This window comes from Clarias gariepinus, chromosome 13, assembly GCF_024256425.1.
Source record: "Clarias gariepinus isolate MV-2021 ecotype Netherlands chromosome 13, CGAR_prim_01v2, whole genome shotgun sequence".
NCBI lineage: Eukaryota > Metazoa > Chordata > Actinopteri > Siluriformes > Clariidae > Clarias > Clarias gariepinus.
In genome coordinates this window covers 21,991,290-22,011,472 of record NC_071112.1, presented here as the reverse complement: position 1 = coordinate 22,011,472, position 20,183 = coordinate 21,991,290, and the positions used below count along the sequence as shown (strand labels likewise).

Below are 20,183 nucleotides of genomic sequence, written 5' to 3'. Positions count from 1 at the left end.
CTTTCTCTTGGTGTCTCTTTCATGTCTTTCTGCAGCGTCTCTCCCAAACGTGCTGCTCATACGCTTGGCAGCCAAGCGAGGAACATGAAAAGATTTCAGCAAATCTGGAGAGATGAATTTTTAATAGGGCTGGTTCATAGGGTAATATAAATAAAGATTCCTCTCTCTTGATCTCTTCTGTCAGCAGTTACACTGTAGAAGTAACTCCAGTGACACTATACTCTAACAGAGGTATACTCGGTCTAGGACATCTGAACTGACACGTGGTTTATGATAAATTATTAATACATTTTCCTGGTAAGAATTACCAGCAGGTCATGTGTTCATTTATTATTTATTTTTAATACTGATTACTAGAAAGCTTATCAATCCCAAATTTTTATTTTGTTTTTTGTGTGGTGTAAGAATTTCACAGGTTTATAAATTTCTCTGACTAGGCTGAAGGAAAATCTAACATCGTCCATACTGTCTCTCTTTTCGTCTCACAGCCAGGCCGATGATTGCAGCACTGCCACTGAAGCCTACAGTCCACAACGGCAATATCTTACCAAAGAAAAGCGCCATGCTGGTGTCACCCTCAGGTTCCAAGAAAGACAACATCACACCAGCGACCAAAAGGTGAGAGTCTGTGACCTTTATTTCATTTTGAGAATGCAGGTCAGCAGGTTAGGGGTCAGGAGTAGCTCAGTGGTTAAGGCATTGGACTACAGTTTGGAAGGTTCCAGGTTCAAATCCCACGACCATCAGCCTGTTAGGCCCTTGTGCAAGACCCTTAACTTTCAACTGCTCAGATGTATATTGAAATAAAAATGTAAGTCGCTCTGGATAAGGCCATTTGCTAAATGTAATGTAAACAAAAGTTTTTGTAATTTGGACCTTATAGACAATATATAATTTTTGAAGTGCTATAACAGTATTAACGTAATGTAGCTATGGCTCAATAATATTGGGCCAAATACAAATGTAACTCTTTTCTTTTTGTTCGAATACGATGTAATAAACTTAACAAAGCTATTTGGGACACTGCAGTGTAAGCGCTCAGGTTAGGCAGAGAAATAACGTTACAAAACTTATACGCGAGTGATTTGTGTACAAGAGACATGACGTGCACATGCTGAGTTGGCAAGTGTATGTCACGGATAAACTGCGAACATTTATTTTTTATCATAACACTCAATTTAGCATTTAGTATTTTCTTGATCTGTGTTAAATATATTTTAACACTGTCACCTCACACCTCCAGGTTCCGGGTTCGATTCCCACCTCGGGGTCTGTGTGCATGGAGTTTACATGTCCTCCCCGTGCTCGGTGGGTTTCCTTCCACAGTTCAAAGACATGCAGATTAGGCAAATGGATCTTCCCAAATTGCCTGTAGAGTGTGAATGAGTGTTTATGTGAGTGTGTGTACCCTGTGATGGATTGGCACCCCATCCAGGGTGTAGCCCGTCTTCGTGCCCTAAGTCTCCTGGGATAGGCTCCAATCCCCCCCCCCCCCCCTCCCCGACCCTGTATACAGGATAAAGCGGTACAGATGATAAATAAAAGTGAGTGTTTTTATTTTTAGTAGGCTTTGAAACTCACCCAGTTGTTTGCTACCTACTGGGTGTGATGGCAAGCTAGCCAAGAATAGTTAGATATTAGTCAATGCACAATGCCAAGAGAACTAAATGGCCAAATTAATAATCTCTTGTCTCACTGTTTGTGGGCCCAAACCCTGTCTACATGAGGTTCTGGTTATGTTAAAAGGGTTAAGTTTGGCTAAATTTGGTTTGATTTGCCTTAAACATCTTAACCAAAGGCTCCTAAAGATGTATATTTGTATGGGGTCCTGCTTGTACTATAATAAGGTGTTGCAGCCAACTACCAGGATGAACCTAAAACCTGTAGAGGAAGTTGAGTTTACTATGTTAAACTAAAGTTTTAGTATAGCTTATAACATTTCTCAGGATTTTAAATAATCTTGTAATTTTTATCTTTTTTTTTTGTTCAACAAATTTACAGCCACTACATTCTATTTGAGTTTGAAGTTTGGAAAAATCTGTGTAATTCCCCTTTAAAAGCCTGTGTTATCAGGAAGTGAGTGCTCTTCTCAGTCAGACCATCAAGGGACTAGCTGTCAGCATAAACAATAAAATGATCCTACCACCGTCATTCCCATTTGAATATTTCCGTTTCTGCATCTCTTGTCCCCATCGGATCCATTTTAGAAATGTCACAGGAGCCTGATAATATAATCTCTTCGTGACACACATGCCCACAGTGACTAAAACTGACATTTCTCATGAGTAGCAGAGTAACAGCTGCTACAGCCATTGTGCTGATGTCAGCCTCAGTGCACACTGATGCTCTGGCTGAAAGAATAACAGAGAAGAATAAGTCTGAGTAGCGGCGATCCGTCTTTTTCCTGTCACACACACAATAAATATGCACTTCCTGAGATGTTGGATGGTTCGGCACTCTGTTATAATTTATAGGACTGATGGATGACTTGGGCGATGACTGTCTGAATGGAGTGTACTAGCCTTATATAAATGGGGGTGTGGAAGAAAAGGCATGCATGCATGTAAATGTTCAGAACACTGGTGTCTGCCCATAGAGACCAGTAATACATAAACTAATGCTAATACAAAAACATATCTGATATTTTATCCGCTTAGCATAGTATCGCATTATTATTTCGAAGTATAAATACATTATGTTTTAACATTTTTACTGTATGTGTATATGTATCTTGGAATGGGACAATCCTTGCGGCGTGACAAACTTTATCTCATAAAACTACATACTTTCCTTGTGTCATATTACCTTCACATTCCCTTCAAACATCTTCATGCCATCTGTCTTGCTGTATATCTTACCATTAGACTATTCTCTGTTCCTATGTTGCATGCTCTGTGTACAGTGTGTCCAGTCTGTTCAGCTCATCCAAGTTTCCTCTCAGACCACCCTACAGGTGAGAGTATGTAATGTTTTCTCTAACGTTTCCTTTCCATGAGTGCTATACATTACTTTAAAAAAAAATTTAAACAACACACAATCTTTGTATGAGTTCTGGTTATTTAGAAGGTTGAAGGTATCTATCTATCTATCTATCTATCTATCTATCTATCTATCTATCTGTCTGTCTGTCTGTCAATTAATTAAACATTTTAATCTAGTTAATCACAGTCATAGTCTGTGATTGATTATGATTAATCACAAAAAAAAATTCTTAGATTTAATTGTATTATAAATGTACAATGTTGAAAAGAAATGCATGACAAACTGGTTAGAAAAAACTGATTATGCAGTTTTCTACCATCTCAAACATTAACATTTAACAAATGTTAAATTATAATCTTTAAACCGAACCAGCCCTATGTGCAGTGGCTGGGTAGTATGGGGTGTGGCAACCCACTGACGAACCCAGATCCTCAGATCCAAAAATCAGCAATTTGGAGCCTGAGCCACCACTCTTACATCTTATGTTTAATGTATTCTTGTGAAAATAGATCCCCTTGAAGATAGCTCAAGCACACAACTTTGGTTTTATCCAAACTTTAATTTGATTTTAATTTAAAATTAAATTTGCCGTTCAGCACATCTGGTGATGTTTTTATATATACATATATATTATAAACTTTCTCCTTCTACAAACATCTTTCTCACATGAAAGCATAGATGTTTTAAAATCACACAGGATGTAATGGGCCCAATTTCAGGTCTTAAACATTCTTTGGCCTCATCAAAAAACTCCATAGTTTCCATTGTCATTAGTCTCTCTTTAAGGTTCCACTTCAACCCACTATTTCTCTGATGACTGAAAGCTGTGTAGTTTCTTGATTAACGGTGTGCGCTCCAATTCAGTGCCCTGGAGCTTCATTCTTAACAAAAGCACCTCTTCAAGCTTAAACATCCAGCAGCTCCCTTCACAGAGGATAACATCACCAGCCAGTGACCGACCTGAAAGAGCTTTGCAACTGCAGCCTGGATTAGGCTTGCCAACCAATAAGCTGCTGATAGAGCCTTTTTCTTTGTTTGAGCGTTTTGAAAGGGCAGTCATTCTCTGTCCAGGCCTCTCTGTCCATGCTAAGCCATTACAAACCAGGTGACGAGTGTGTCATGGGAAAGCAAATAAAACATGCCTGCCCAGCAATATCCAGCAAGTGTCTCGTGTTTGTGTTTAGTCATTGAGAAAACTGGATATTTGGTATAACAGACTGGTCAGTGACGGACTGCGTCCGGCGTTATCTCCCCAGCACCATTTCCTCTTTTCTGAGTAAATGTTTATGCTCATGCACAGGGCCAGTTCCTGAGCCTGATATGTTAAAAATAATACAGTACAGAACAGTACTGTAGCTTTGGAAAAATTTAAAATATGTTTTTTTTTCTTTGTGATAATTGTCTGATTTGGTAAGTTCAGAAGCAGAATCTAAGGTTATGGAGTTGGACCTTTGGAGCAGGGTGGATATGGACTGGTCAGATCATATGACCTTTTTAAGCACTATCCTTCAAGGTCTTAATAATGTGTTGGACAGTTCTTAATCTAAAAACACCAGTAACTAAAATTCTCCTTAGTCGTTTTCTTTGCTTGATGCAGGCCAATAATATGACACTTTTGAAACTTGACTTTTTTAGAGGCCACATTGTGTATTAGCTTATCAGCCTTTTCCTAAATGAATGGAGAATTAATAGAGATCAGTGTGCCAGCAGGGGCATGGTCAAGTCTCTTCTGCAGATTGAAAGAGCTGGGTAAAGAAAGCAATATGTGATACCTGCGAATTATCCAGCCTCTCTCCATCTGCAGGCGATGCTAAACCATGCCTGCACTGCCACATTCAGTTAGGATATTGCTAGTACAAGCAACTAGAATAAGCAGTTTAGGGATTTAACTGCTAACTTTCATTCATAGATGCCTGGTAAAAAATCAGGTTTACATACTTGCACCAAGGATGTGGCCCATTTGCTGTAAGGCTTGAGCTTGAGCAGATCCTAGACAATATTTTCATAATCATGAATATGAGGGGATATGGAAACAGTGACTAAGCAGAATATTATACAGTACTGCGCAGCACAGAAACTGTAATAACCCTAATGCTAGAATCAGTCCACATTTACAAACTTAGACACTATCCAAACACAAAAAAGACACTATCGAGACACAAATAATTCAGTTAAACGTGAAGAGAAATTGCAACATAAATCTTACCCAAAGCCTGCCTTTTACTTGATGAAACAAACATTATGTGCTTCAACACCAGCGACATCATCAGGAAAGAATAAAAACTATCCAACCTTGTGCCTCCCAGTGATTTTAGTTCGCTCTTATTTTCCATAATCCTTATTAATACACAAAAAACCTTACCATGCTTTTGAGTTAAATTAAGTTAGCATTATTGAGAAGATATTGTTTGAACAGTAGCTCTGACTGTATTCCCAGCTGTAATTCAAATAGGAAGTTTTGTTTAAGTTTTATTTAACCTTCATGAAAGGAGCCTTATGTATCTGTGCTTTATAATACAGTGGAACCTTGGATTACGAGCCAGGATTATGTCCAGGAAGTGGGCTCATATTTCAAAACACTCGTAAACCAAATCTAACTTTCCCATAAGAAATAATAGAAACTCAAATTATTCGTTCCACAGTCCCCAAAAATAAATACATAAAATAAATAACACAAAATATAACGTAAAAACAAAACAAATTAACCTGCATTTTACCTTAAAAAAAAGGAAAAAAGAAAACCAGACAGATAAGTGTTTCCGTTTGTGCGCGCCGCTGGTCTGTGTAAAGCTAAATTAAGGAGTCCCTCCCCCTCTTCTCCTTCCCGTCTTACACAGTCACCCTTCCTCCACTCTTTTCACACACACACGCGCACACAACAGAAGCATTTTTTATCGGAAAAATAAACTGATGACACCAGCAATTAACACAACGGACTCACTGCTGTAAAGTAAAAATAATATAAATTAACCTGCACCTTACCTTTGAAAAGAATCAGGCCAGAGCAGTGTTTCTGGTTAGAGCAGAGAGAAAGAGTGTGTGTGTCTGTGAAGGCGAAAGTAAGGGGGGTCTGTGTGTGTGTGTGTGTGTGTGTGTGGCACGGGGTCAAATGACGCAAGAGTACTTGGTACTCGATACTCAGTACTCAAATCTGAGCTTTGAGCAAAGAGAGAAAATAGATCTTTAACCTCTCTAATGAGACTTGCTTTTGCTCTACACGCGCGCTGTACACACACACACATACATACGCATACAGTACAGACACAAAATATAAAATGTTTTAGGCGCACACACGTGGTCACAGTATTATAGTAAACAGTACACGCGTGCACGGATGTGGATTATACCAGTGAGAGACGCGCACTAAGACCCAGCAGGGGAGACCCATAATTCGGCAGCGCAAGAGAGAGGAAAAACATTCACTCAGGTGTAATTACATGACGCTCTGCATCAAAACAAGAAGCGCATGCGTGATACATGATACTCGCTACTCGTAAACCAAGACTTGCTCGTTTTCCAAGTCAAAATTTATTAAAAATCTTTGCTTGTCTTGCGGGACACTCGCAAACTGCGTTATTGACAACCCAAGGTTTCACTGTAGTCAGTAATTTCCATCATCAAAAAAAGAATTATGTAAGGTTTTTGCGTGACAGCTGTTTTAGGTCACTGAAAACCTCCTTTCAGGCTAAAGATATTCCAGATTTTTTGGCTTTTAAGAGAACATCCAACATACACATACTTTTTTCAGGCTCCTGATTAGCCAATATACCTTTACAATTAGGATTATATCTGTTGAGTTGACATTGGCATTTTTGTATTTTCATGTCTTTTTTTAAATAAGGAAAAGTTTTTTTCTTTTTTTTTTAATACCCATGTATGTATGTGCCTGCTGTTGCATATATGAAAAGCTGTGTTTTATTTTCAAGAGAGAAATAAGACAGTGCACTGTCAGTATTCTTTTTGCAAAAAATGGCTTAATTAACCTTGTTTGTTCACATCATGTCTTTGTTCCAGTGAAGGACAATCGTAATCCTTCAGCATATAAATACGTTTGTTTCTTTCCGAATTTTGGCACCATTTAGGCCTCCATAGGGGTGTGATGGTCAAGTGTGATGGTCAAGTAGCTGCTGTAACATAAGCAATATCAGGCAGTAATGTCCAACAGTACATTTTTAAATCACCACTTTTTAAGAGAAATCAAACGTATTGAGACATAGTGTTATTGGAAAATAATCAACTGCTGGGTGACAGCCTGTTGGAGCTTTAATTTGGTCGATGTGTTTCCTCAGCACTGTGAAAAGAACAAGCTCATCAGAGCAAGTGGGTCCTAGCAGTAGGAAAGATGGTGGAGGTGAAGTCAAGAGTAACCGCATACGCACTGCCTCAACTGGAAGCAACCCAAGCAGCAAGAGAGCCAGTGAGAGGTACACTAGAATTTTTTTTCCAGATTTTTTTTCCATATAGGCAAGCCTTTTATTTAGAAAAAACAATTACAACTGCTTAAATAAAGTAAAGTACTGCTTTTAATTTCATTAATACATGAATACATTTTATTAATACTTTTTTTTTTCGACTCACACTTGGTAGCAAACAGAGGGAGCCTGTCTTCAGTGCTGGTAAGTGACACATGATTTAGTGTTGTTCGTTCTCATGCAAAGTTTTTAAATTATGAGCTACGACTGGAAAAGTCAGAGGTACATGATAATCCCTGTACAGTCCTTTGAGTACTACGGGCTATGTCGGGAAATTCAAGGTACACGAAGGCTTAATTTTACAATTAAAGTCCAATTAAAAAAGAAAAAAAAAACTAAAACTAATATACTGTATATTAATGTGTATGTACGGGCAATGAGTCATCTCTTCCAGGGATTTAATGCAATGCCATTATCTGAATGTACCTGTCTGTTTAGTCATCATGCATTCAATCAATCAATCAATCAATCAATCAATCAATTACTCTATCTATCTATCTATCTATCTATCTGTCTATCTATCTATCTATCTATCTATCTATCTATTCTGATTTAACGCATCAGTCAAAAGTCTGGACCAGTCAAAAGTCTGGATACACCTTTTAATTCCAATCTTTCCTAAATTTTTTATTCTTTTTACATTATAAAACAAAGCTGAAGGCATCCAAAATATGCAATATCTTCATTGAACAGTTAATTTTGAGATGTGTCTGCTACTTATGTTCTGTAAAGCCTTCATAACGGTTCTAATCTAAGGTGCTGTTAATTGGTGAAAAGTAATGAATTTACTTGCATTACTGTAATTGTGTAGATTTTTTGTGTACTTCTATTTTTTAAAGTTTTGTTAAAAGTATCGTACTTCACTACATTTTAAATCATATTTGCCACTAAGTAAAAAAAATAAATGAATGAAAATAAAAAATAATACAAATAACACAACAGGGAAGGAAAATAATTGCACCCCGGAAACCACTGCACTGATTGATTGATGGGCGTGGAGAACAAATGCGCTAAATTCACAAGAACAATGTAGATGGACAAATCAGATGCCAGTGATGCAGACACAGCTGAGTGAAATGCCAACAAATTCTTATAAAGCAAACCCCGGGTCATATTTAAGTGACCTCTTTGATTTTAAGCACAACAAAGGGAACAGATTTATTATGCAAGGGTGTTCTATCCCTAACCCCACCTCTGCTATTTAAAAAAAAGTAACTTTTACTCTGAGTAAATTTTTAATGAGCTACTTTTTACTTTTACTTGAGTATATTTTTATAAGGGTAACTTTACTTGTACTTCAGTAAAAGTTCACTAAAGTAACAATACTTTTATCTAAGTAAAAATTTTTATTACTCTTTCCACCTTTGGTGATTTTTAAGGCTGGTAACTCTAAATGAACTTCTCCTTTGTAGCCGAGGTATGTTTTGGTCTTGTTTTCCTGGTATGGTCTTCCTGAGAGCCAGTTTCATCATGGTGCTTGATGGGTTTTGCAAATGCACTTGACAATACTGTTATTGCAAGAACTATTGAAGAACAACTGACCTTCATGTCTTAAAATGACATCTGACTGTTGATGTTGTTGTTACTTAATTACACAACTCCATATGTGCCATTTCATAGTTTTTAAATCCCTAGTATTGTTTTAGAATGTAGGAAAAAAATCAAAAACACTGAAATAGAAGGTGTGTCCAAACTTTTCACTGTTACTGTACAAATTTGGCCCTATGCACTCCTGTAGCCTGAAAGTAATAGAATTTGTCATATTTGTTTGTTATAAACAACATACGTGGTTAGGGTATACACCTAATCTCTTTTATTATAAAATAAGGAAAAGGAATTATTTTAAATGCATGAGCTTGCCTTCTCTGGTTTCATCTCATAAAACTCCCAGTGACAGTTTGATTCAGTGTGTGTTGGAGGATGACGCATTTCATCCAATCAGCTTATCACAACCACATCTATCATCAGTAACACATTTCACCCATCGTTTAACTACTGTACACTTTCTCTTTGTGTTGCTAACGTGATTGTGCTTTTGTTTACTTTGTTTTGTTGCTCTTAATTTACTTAAAGCAGAAAGTCAATAGTTATCTACCTTTGACCAGCAATAGTGTAACTAATACAAATACAGTATAAGGCATGTACATTACAGTACAAGTGTGAATCATGTAGTGTTTAATTCATAGGAAAACAAAAACACATAAGGCACGTGATATATAAAGTGTGATCATCGCAATCTAATTTAATGGCAGAAAATATGAATTACACCTACCACACTTTCCCATCCAATCTACTTTACATTATACTGAACAAGACTGGGGCTGCACATAGCATGCATTTTACGTTTGACCATGTTGGTTAATCCCTGATTAAATGAAGTCATCCCACCAACCCCTCCAGATGTTATAAGAATTAACAAAACAGCAAATTACCATAAGCAATTTGTTATCTAGAGCACAGGTCCAGAGAGATGTCTCCCCAGAGGGCCTTGTTGAGTAATTAAGAACAGTCTGGGATCCGATGTGTCAGGATCTCTCTCTCTCTCTCTCTCTCTCTCTCTCTCTTTGTAAAGAGCCTTCTCACACAGTCTCTGTCTCTGTCTGTGTACACTCACTAAGGGATGCGGCGGGTGACGCACTGCAAAGGTAGGCCCTGACCATCAACCCTCACTTACCCAAATGGCTCTGTGGGCATTGTGTCATACTTAAGCTGGAAGGCCTCTATTATGGACTCCTGCTCTGAGTACACTCTAAGAATAAAAGGGTATGATACTGCACCCTTTTGTGTTGCTGGGATGGTCTTTTGTACCTTCGATATGTTTTATTCAGTGGGAAAATGATACAGAGGGGCCAAAAAATATACATATTTCAACATGAAAAGTAGTGTATATGGTCACATGATAACATCAATAATCGTGCGACTACTGGCATTTATAGAGAAAACGTAATACTAGGCATTGCTACCATCATTCAGTTCTACTTTTTTTTTTAAAGGGCATAAACAACAACTGTTAAAATGTGTATATATTTTTTCACCTCTGTATATATTTAAATTCATTTAGGAATTACAATAATTGGACTATACAAATTACCAAAGCTTCAAACGTGCACATTTCTAGGCAAAAGAAACATACTAAAGACACAAAGGATGACCTCTTAAGGGTACCATGCCAGTTACAAATAGGAAGATACAGTAAAGTACCCTTTATCTAATAGTGCATAAAAGTGCAATAAAGATATTGCAGGAGTGCATGCTTACATTACAAGAAATCTTGGTCCAGGAATTTGGGCCACTGGCTGGATTTTAATACATTGGGACGATTTGGCAGTCTATATATATATATATATATAATTATTATTATTTTTTTTTTTCAATTATACATTACATGTTCTTTAGCAGACTGTCTCAGAGCTGCCGGGCCTAGCTTAGAATGGCAAAGACTGCACCAGATCCATGTTGGTGTAAAGGCACGGGTTGATCTGATGGATGTGTGTGTAACAGCCCCCCAAAGTGCAATCCTTCCCAATCGACTAATGAGCACTCTCTCTAACATGCATCGAGAGTGTTGACAGCCTGTGGATGATTGCCTGTTAACCTGCTAGAGGCACACTGTGTGTTTGCTCACAGCCCTCAATGCGTTTTTTTCACATGCACCACGGGAACCCACATTCTCCTGCAGTTACCCAGCAGCTCATTCAAAGGCTTGCTGGCGAGCTTTCGCTCCACGCACCTCTAATTGTTCTTCAACCTTTTAGAGGCCTCACTTATTTTTTTTAAACATAAGAAATGCCTCTGAGTTGACTTGGGCAATCTTGAGTGTAGCTTGTGAGTAGCAGATTTGGATGAAGTGAGAGTTTTGTCTACGTTTGTGGATGAGTCAGATGTCAGTGATGTGTCTGCTTGCCCTACTTTACCCTTAACAAGAATCACTCTCAGGTTAAAAACCCAGTCCCCACATGCCTCTTTCCCACACTGGTTTGTGATCCGGTAGTTTGTTTTTGTAGAAGTCCTACTGTGCTGTAAGTATGGTCATGTCACAGGATACAAAAGATAATTTTTGTCATTTTAATTTTTATATTTCATCCGATTTCTCTGCCATTTCCCCACTTTCATCACTTCACCTAGTGACCATGCAGATCTACCTGCACCAGCCAGCTGAAAGGACCACATCCACTGACCTCTGCGAAACAGCTGTGCTCTTGTGCTCTACACACAATTCCCCAGAGGCCAACGTCTCATCCAGCAAGGCAACTCAGTCCAGGGGCAGAATGGTTGCACCCTTTACCCTCCCGCTGAAAAAGTCTCTTTTTCATTCCTCCTACTCTCTATTAGACACACCAAGTTACCGGAGCCCCATTAAATCCCCCAGCCAGTATTTTCAAATCTGCTACTAATCTTAGTTTTAGCACCGATTATGGTAATAGTAATCAGTGGTTATAAAGAACAGCTTAGATTGTTTGTGTTGTTGTGTTTTTATCTATGTTTTATCTTTTTTTCCTGTTTGTTTTTTGGTTTTGTTGAGCTCTTTTGTCTGTCTTTCTGCATGTCTCTTTAACACAATCCTTATGCCAATATTTCATATTGATTAGTTATATTTACATCCTTTTTTTGACCTACTGTACTATATCTGTTTTTCCTCACATGCTTCGCTTGCATATCTGCTTTCTTTTTTGCCTCATTTGTATCTGTCAGATCAGATTAAAATTCAAAATTCTTAATTGTACATTAAACACATAATAAAACATTCCTAATAGAAAAATAATAAAATGAATTGAATTTTTTTTTTTTCAATTTTCTCTAAACTATATTTAGTTTCATTCATTTTAACTTGGCTTCACATTTACACTGGTTGCTGAAACAAATACTTATTTAATAGCTCTACGATTAATTATTTATATCACTTTATAACATTTTGCAGAAATCTCAATCCATATCTTTACATAAATACAGTCTCAGAGAACATTTTGGTGTTAATGTTCACCCTAAGTTAGGAGTGAAGGATAGACAGAACCTTATACAGTAATACAATGTTCGATCATTTGTTGTTCTAAAAACATGTTGATTTTTTTAGACGAAGGGTACGTGAAAATGTATTTAAAAGGAAGACCCATCACCATGTACATGCCAAAGGAGCTGGTGGATACGTACTGTCTTGAAGCAAAAGCCGATCTGCCTGCTAAGAAACTGAAGCTGGACTGGGTGTATCCTTTTGCATCATTAATCTGTTTGGCATCCCACCTGTAACTTGTATGAAACTGTTCGTTCATTCAGATAAGTGGACATATTTTAACTCACTTAAATAATATGACATGATGACAGAATCCAAATGCAAGGGCCTCTGTGCACGGAAAAAAAAATCCCAAGTGTTTATGAGAGTGACTGTATGTGTATGTTTCCATTTCAGGTTGTATTTCCATATAATTGCCATTGTTGTTGAGACAGTCTCCAGATACCCTGTAAACTTGACCTGGATATAACAGATGAATGAATGAATGAATGAATGAATGAATGAGTTAACAAGGCCTAAAATAAAAATGTTTGATTACACCCTCAAAAGAATTAAGTGATATCTCCGGACTGTGTGGAAAGCCAATTCTAAGAGTTCTGCATAGTTTTTGCATTGTGCTGAACACCCATTACAGGATCTTGTATTGGATTAACTCCATTTAATTATGTTAAAATATTTCACATATAAAGTTACCTCTGACATAATGTGAGTTTTGCACTTGTACGTGTTGCAAAAGGAATTGCTATTGTGTCCAAATAAAATATCAATTATTTTCCATAAAAGCTACACACACACTTCTAGGAAACATTGCCAATGACAAGCTTTTGTTATCCAAAAGTATGAGACAGAAAAAGATCCTTTTCCAATGAGTGCATAATTTATTGTGAAATGGATATTTCATTTTTTTGCTGCTTTAATAAATAACAAAAAATGTCATGATGTCTGTAGTATGTCAGTGAAATGAAAGATGTTCAATCACTTTTGCCAAAATATGAAATCTCCATACTGTGCATGCATAATAAATTTTTTGTTTCAGCATGGAGGTCATGGTATGCCTCAAGGGGAAATCAACTTGTGTTATAGGATTACTTGTACATCAAAGGATGAGAAGCAATGATCTTTTAACATGATTTACTATTTCGTGATTTTCTTACTGGTAATATCTACATGGAAGACCAGGTAATCTAGTTTTTCATGCGTGGGTTTTAATCTTCAATGCTGCAGGCTGTCAGGATTGGTTCAGGTCTGTTCTCTTCCTGCTCATGATTCAGGCAATTCATAACATAGTGGATTATGCACTTAAAGAGAAACATCTTTAGAAACTATGAGTTGTAAGATGTAAAGTGATTCTAAGCAAATATTACATTTTTTAAACTAACTGCTTCTCAGCAAAGCCAAATTAGCATTTAACAGATACATTTTTCGTACTGAGCTTTGGTGTATTTGTCCTTAACCTTAAAATAGCTATGGCTACCGGGGCCGTGACTGTCGTTCCAATCTCTACCTGCTCCCCACTGGCGAGACGGTTTATTTCATTGCCTCCGTGGTGGTGTTGTACAATGTTGACGAACAACTGCAGAGACATTACACTGGGCATACTGATGACATCAAATGGTAAGAGCAAAACTTGTACCTCTGCATGTCGTTAGCACAACTTAAGATATGTTACATTTATAGTATGCAAGAATAGTAATAAATATTAAATTTTAAAAAATGAGGGCTTTTCCATATGCTAATGTGCATTGAATTGTCCTAAATAGAAATTGTTGATAGTTCGTGCTGTCTACTTAGTGATGTCATATGCTTTCAATCACCTATGAATTGTCGACAGACTGGTTCGGCTGTGCATTATCTTTGAAATGGAAAACTGTTCTTATAATTATGATTATGATTATGTTCCTAAGAATCCTGATATGAACCATGCCAAACTCAAGCCTGTATATGAACCTAATTTGCTACGAATTGTAAAGACTATTAAAGAACTGCTTTGAAGTCTCATCTGTTAACAGCAACCTGGATACAGGTGTTAAGTTAAATAAAACAAGGGTGATAGGTTGAAATAAAATAGCATATATTAGGGCAGGAAAAAAGTAACATGTTAACTCGTGCAAGAAATGTGAATTAAGATGTTGTTGTTAAATTAAGGTTCTTATTTTGCAAAGATTGCTGTAACAATAGGTAGTCCTGTTGTTGAGCATTTTTCGGGTGTGCATTTGTGTTGGATATGAGTGAGTGGGTGTAACGGGCAGATGCGCAGGCTGCTACCCCGCGGAGTTCTGAACAGGCAGAGGCGCGGCCACGTAGACACGCGGTTGCCAGGCAACGCCGCCGTAAGGCAATCAGCCTGGACACGACACACCTGGCGGCGTGCCTATTTAAGGGTCCTGAGCGCGCGGCACTTCGTGCGATCATTTAGGTAGAACCGGTGAGGTATCAGGGCCGAAACAGGAAGGAAGGAAGAAAGGAAGGAGAGAGAGAGAGAGAGAGTTTTTTTTTTTTAAATTAAAAACAAAGAGAGAAGTCGGGAGGGGGAGAGGCAAAGACCCAGCCTCTGTCTCTAAAACGCCGGCGTGTGTGTGAGAGAGTGAGAGCGACACGCCTTAGTTCAGCGCGCGCTCTTAGTTAAATGCAAAGCACGAATTAATACACTCTCTTTTTCCTATAAATCCTCGGTAAGGGCGAAGCGCCGAGAGGATATAGTGTTTTTATTTTCAGTTTTCAGAGCCCCGTCTGTTCTCGCGTAGACGGCGGAGCTCTGTTTATTTCATTTAAAGTTTCTAATTAATAATCCCACGCCATCTGTAAACGGGACTGTCTTCCCGTGCGTGTCACAGGCACTCTCACAACTCCTGTTTTATTCACCCCGTCTGAAGCCCTGCGTTACATAAACTGCTTTATAAAGATATCAAAACATCTCGTGGTACGGCTCTCCATACTGCACCACGTACCAGTACACATGTTGCATAGATTTGATTAACATGAAATGAGTTTGTATACACAATGTTTTTAAAGAGTAGGCCTACATGTAAAATTAAAGTCTTACATTATAATATAAACCTACCAAACCATAGCATGATATTTAACTTTTAACAGATTTCAACTTATAATGACCCACTTCTGGCCACTTCTACCACGTTCATCTGGTCCACATGCATGGAATGACGGCCCATGAGCAGACCAAATGCCAAAGGCATGTCTGAACAATTATTGCATATTTAACATAGTCAACATTTTTAAGAATTTCTTTTTTTTTGAAACAACAATTAATTAAACACATGATGGTCAACGAAACTTTTGTGGGGAAAACATTTAAAAACAATTCAAAGCAGGCAGTTTTTTTTTAAATCTATGTAGAATGATTACTAATTATTATTACTACTACTAATATTATTATTAATATTATAACTATTATTATTTTACTTGCACCAGAAGTGGGCCAACAGAGCCACATCTTTGCCAGGAGTGGCCCTTATCCAGGTGCTATCTGGATTTATGGTTCCCAGTACGCTTCAGTTGTGTGTGCCTGTGTGAAAGACTAAAACGCTGTGTGTCATATAGCAACAAGTAGACAGAAACTGATTTACTGCAAGCTATGGTCTTGTGTTATTATATATGCATAACACATCACACAGTAATTGGACTGTGGACTGACCTTGAACCACCTAACAAACTGCTTTAACTTGTAATAGCTTATAAACTGCTATGATATCTTTTTCTTTTTTTAGTTTGGTGACATTTAACACTTTTAACAACAGCCAAGGAAAGTCTTTTTCAAATCCACTGAGCAGTTTGTCAAAATTTTGTTACATTGTGTTTAAATTTCATTGTGTGTAAATAAGTATGATAAACAATATTCTCTGCAATTCTGTTGTGTGTGTGTGTGTGTGTGTGTGTGTGTGTGTGTGTGTGTGTGATGGCACACAGTGCTTACTTAAACTGGGTTTCTAATAACAAATACAATATTTTTCCTTAGCTCAACCTACCGGGATATTTTTTTTACATCTTTTTTTGTACCTCAACTCAACAAAAAGCTATCACTGTAGACTAGTGATTATATATTGTGAACAACAGTGTGAAGGTTATTTGTACTGTATCTTTTTTTAAATAAAGATCATCAAACAGAGCCAAAGTTACCATGGCAACCAATACACCACTTTTTATAGGACTAAGATGTTTTATATAAAATACCAAAATAAATGTTATATCTTTATAATCATTCTTCATAATCATATATCATTCCTGTTCAGCACTGTTAACTACTGTCCTTCTGATCTTCCTTTTGTCCCTGAAGCCTAGCTGTCCATCCTGATAAAATCACCATAGCAACAGGACAAGTGGCTGGAACCTCTTCAGATGGCAAAGTAAGAGAGTACATACCATCACTGAACCTGACACTGAGCCACCTTGAAGTGTGTCGACAATGAAATCTGTCAGTAAATGATTTACTCAAGTGCATTTGTGCTAGAGTTACAACACACGAATAGCACTTGATACCCAATTTAGTATAAACCTTCTTTTTTAAATCAAAAAGTAAATAAAAGGCTACAAAGAGATACATTCACCTTCTTCTAATCCACGAAATGCAGAATTTAACTAGTTATACATCATTCAATAAGTTTACTTAACAGGTCTGTATAGCTGTGTAGCAAAATCAAATAGACACACCATTTTTTTAATTACATATTTTTATTCTGAAAATGTTTTTTAGGACTTATTATTCAGTTCATAAACACACAAAGGATTATGCTTGACTTCACAAAGTGTTATGAAATCATTCTCTGCATGGCCTTTAATTTGCATACACAATCTCTCAGTGTTTATAGTGACGGGAAATGAGTATATGTGTATATATTACTTTTTTTTTTTTTAAATATGCAATGCATACATCAGTGTCACATTTGCGCACATATTGTCTTGACATTGTACTTATATATGATCAAACCCATATGTACAGTAGCATATGTAAAACTTCCTCAACCTGTTGAAATTGCCTAAACAGCCTCAATCTGGAATGACATTATGTATGAGAGTGTTGGGGTCAGATGACAACAAGCTTTTGGTGGTGAAATTTTCATGCAACAGAAAGCAACTATTCCAGGCAATTTAAAAAAAAGTTCTCATAAACACCAACGCTGTAACGGTAAACAGACCAAAGAACTTAAACACCTCTACCAATGTAATTGGCTTGATAATTGGTTTGTCCAGGTAAAATGTTCACTGAGCCACAACTAATGGTCCCCAGTCATGTGTGGCACACAGTGATATGGAAGTTAAGACACGATTCATTTTAAAAGTGTTGCAGGGGAACCTAATTATCATCTGGATCTGCTGCTCTGCCAATGGTACTGCAGCATTACACGTTATTAGAGAACCATGAATAGGGTGACATATGGAACAGACTACATGAGAATTTAATCTCAAAAAAGAAACTGAATTTGAGGTGAAAATGGTCATTTTAATGACTCCTAACATACAGCCAAATAAGGATAAAAATTAAGTAGGCTTAGACAATCTGCTGAGTTGAATGAATCCCAGTCTCACTTTATACTGGAGTATAAAATTGTGAGTCTATTCCAGGGACCCTCATACCCTTGGAGAATTGAAAAAAAAGTTTGCCAAGAGGAATGAGGCAAATTTCAGCACCACTGCTGCATAAACCTAATTACATCCTACTGTAGAAATGTCTATGCCTGTAATTGCCAATGGTAATGTTTTTGTTTACTTTTATTTACTTTTAATACTTTCATTTTCTATTAATTTTTAAAAGAATGTCATTGTTTATGCTTATTACTAAGATACATACTTTTTAAAACAAAGCGCTACATCTAAAGATGTAAATTTGGAGTGCATATACAGTCATGTCTCTAAGTGTTTGGACAAAGACAAATATTTGGACAAATTAAAGAAAATGAGAGAGAGAGAGAGAGAGAGATCAGTTTAAAAAGTATGTAAAATGGTTGAGATTTCAAAATTTCCACATATTTCCCATTTTGATTTGCTTATAATACTGAGTAGGTTTGTCATGGAACATTTCCTTAAATGTCTGTTTGCATAAAACACACATATATATAAACCCAAATATTTTATTATGTTCATTACTTTACTCCTCCACGAGCCTCTGATATCCAAACCTGATATTCACATTTTCCACAACTGGTAATGTTTAGTGCACACAATGTCTTTTTTTTTTTCTTTTTTTTTTACTTTACTTATTGTTTCACCTCCCCTGCTGTGTGCACACAATTATTCTTTGAAAATCATTTCCATCAATGTCACTTCAGCTCCACTGCACCCAATCTAACCAAAAGAGCATGAGTAAAAAACAGCTTTTTATCATGATTATGGGACACTAAGAATGTATGGTAATGCTTTAAGGGCAATAGCTAATGCACCATTCATTTTTCAGGAATTTATTAATGATGTGCTGTGTGATTTACTGAACACATGGCTATGTTTGCAGATGATGTTCATCCATCCAAAGAATCTGAAAGACCAAATTAAATATTAAAGGTTCATCTGTTTTTAAGATCTGGCTTGCAAAAAATTAGCTTTGAACTTAGAAATGCCCTTTTCTCTAGAATGATATCTCTATTCTTACATACTGTAGGTATGTGTAAACAATCAAGGGCAAAATGGTTTCTGTGTTGACCTTAATGCAAACAATGAGTGTTATCAGTTCAGTTTTATCACTGGGATAATGAACATAACAGCCTAGTAGCCAGTGATCTTTCTCATTGCTGAAAAACGGGCCACCTTAGCTGAATATACAATGAGAAACAGTAGCTGTGCTGTACAATCAAGACATTCACTTCCATCTTGTTTCTGTATCTAAACATCAATGAGAAAGAGAAACCACAGCCACCAAGGTGATACAAACGCAAATAAGTTTTTTTTTGTTTGTTTTTTTGCCAAAACTCCACCTCCAATTGTGTCTGTTATTTATTATGCTATTTAGTTTTAACAATACAGTATGTTGATTGAGTTTTAAAAAAAATCTCTTTTTATTTTTAATTACAAAGATGTTGAAGATCACAAAAAACATTATAAGCAATACCTTCACTTTACAGCATCATCAGCTTCCTCCTCTATTAGTTTTCACACTGGTCACATTGATACTTTACAACAACTCGCTATCATAATACTGTACAAGTATACAGTACATTGTATCCCCTCTGGTTTATAATATTTGAGTAGTAGCAGACAGGACCAGACGAAGACAAAAAATTAAACAACTGTACATATTTTAAATTGTGTAACCTTATTGTGTAACCTTAAATTGTATAACATGATGTTTGAACAACATCCAAATTACATAGCTCCCTATTTCACATGCATTGCGGATGTCAAGCGTCACATACCTGTAATTCATTACTCCTGAATTAGTGGCTGCAGCAGTGGTAAAGGAATGTAAATGTCCTTTTCTTGCCTTCACCACTCCCCCAAAACCCTTTAAACACATTTAAACCACTTACATCAGCAGAAAGTATGTTTGTTAATTTCTTTATATATATATATATATCAATATAACAATCTGAGTATGGACAATCTGAGTATGGACAAAGGATTGAGTGGTTTCGTGTGCTGTGCCAGTGTTTCGGTCTGTAATGTTTTAGTAGTTCTGATCTTTTAGATGCAATAAAGTTACAATTGTTGCATAGCCCAATACTAATCAAAAGTTTGGTCATACTAAAAAGCTCAGTTAATTACCAAACTGTACCGCA

General features: G+C 36.9%; 1 protein-coding gene across 3 annotated transcripts in view; it reads left to right on the top strand.

The window, feature by feature from the left end:
- eml1 (EMAP like 1) overlaps nt 1-20,183 on the top strand; it is a 47,684-nt gene that overhangs the window by 17,827 nt on the left and 9,674 nt on the right. The window contains exons 3-9 of one of the 3 annotated variants that reach the window (XM_053509534.1): nt 489-618; nt 7,272-7,406; nt 7,570-7,598; nt 10,073-10,099; nt 12,526-12,655; nt 13,927-14,076; nt 16,754-16,823. In XM_053509534.1, coding sequence (XP_053365509.1) covers nt 489-618; nt 7,272-7,406; nt 7,570-7,598; nt 10,073-10,099; nt 12,526-12,655; nt 13,927-14,076; nt 16,754-16,823 — 671 coding nt within the window. Of the gene's footprint in view, nt 1-488; nt 619-2,902; nt 2,954-7,271; nt 7,407-7,569; nt 7,599-10,072; nt 10,100-12,525; nt 12,656-13,926; nt 14,077-16,753; nt 16,824-20,183 lie in introns of all 3 variants that reach the window. The other 2 variants (XM_053509533.1, XM_053509535.1) reach the window with 2 other exon arrangements.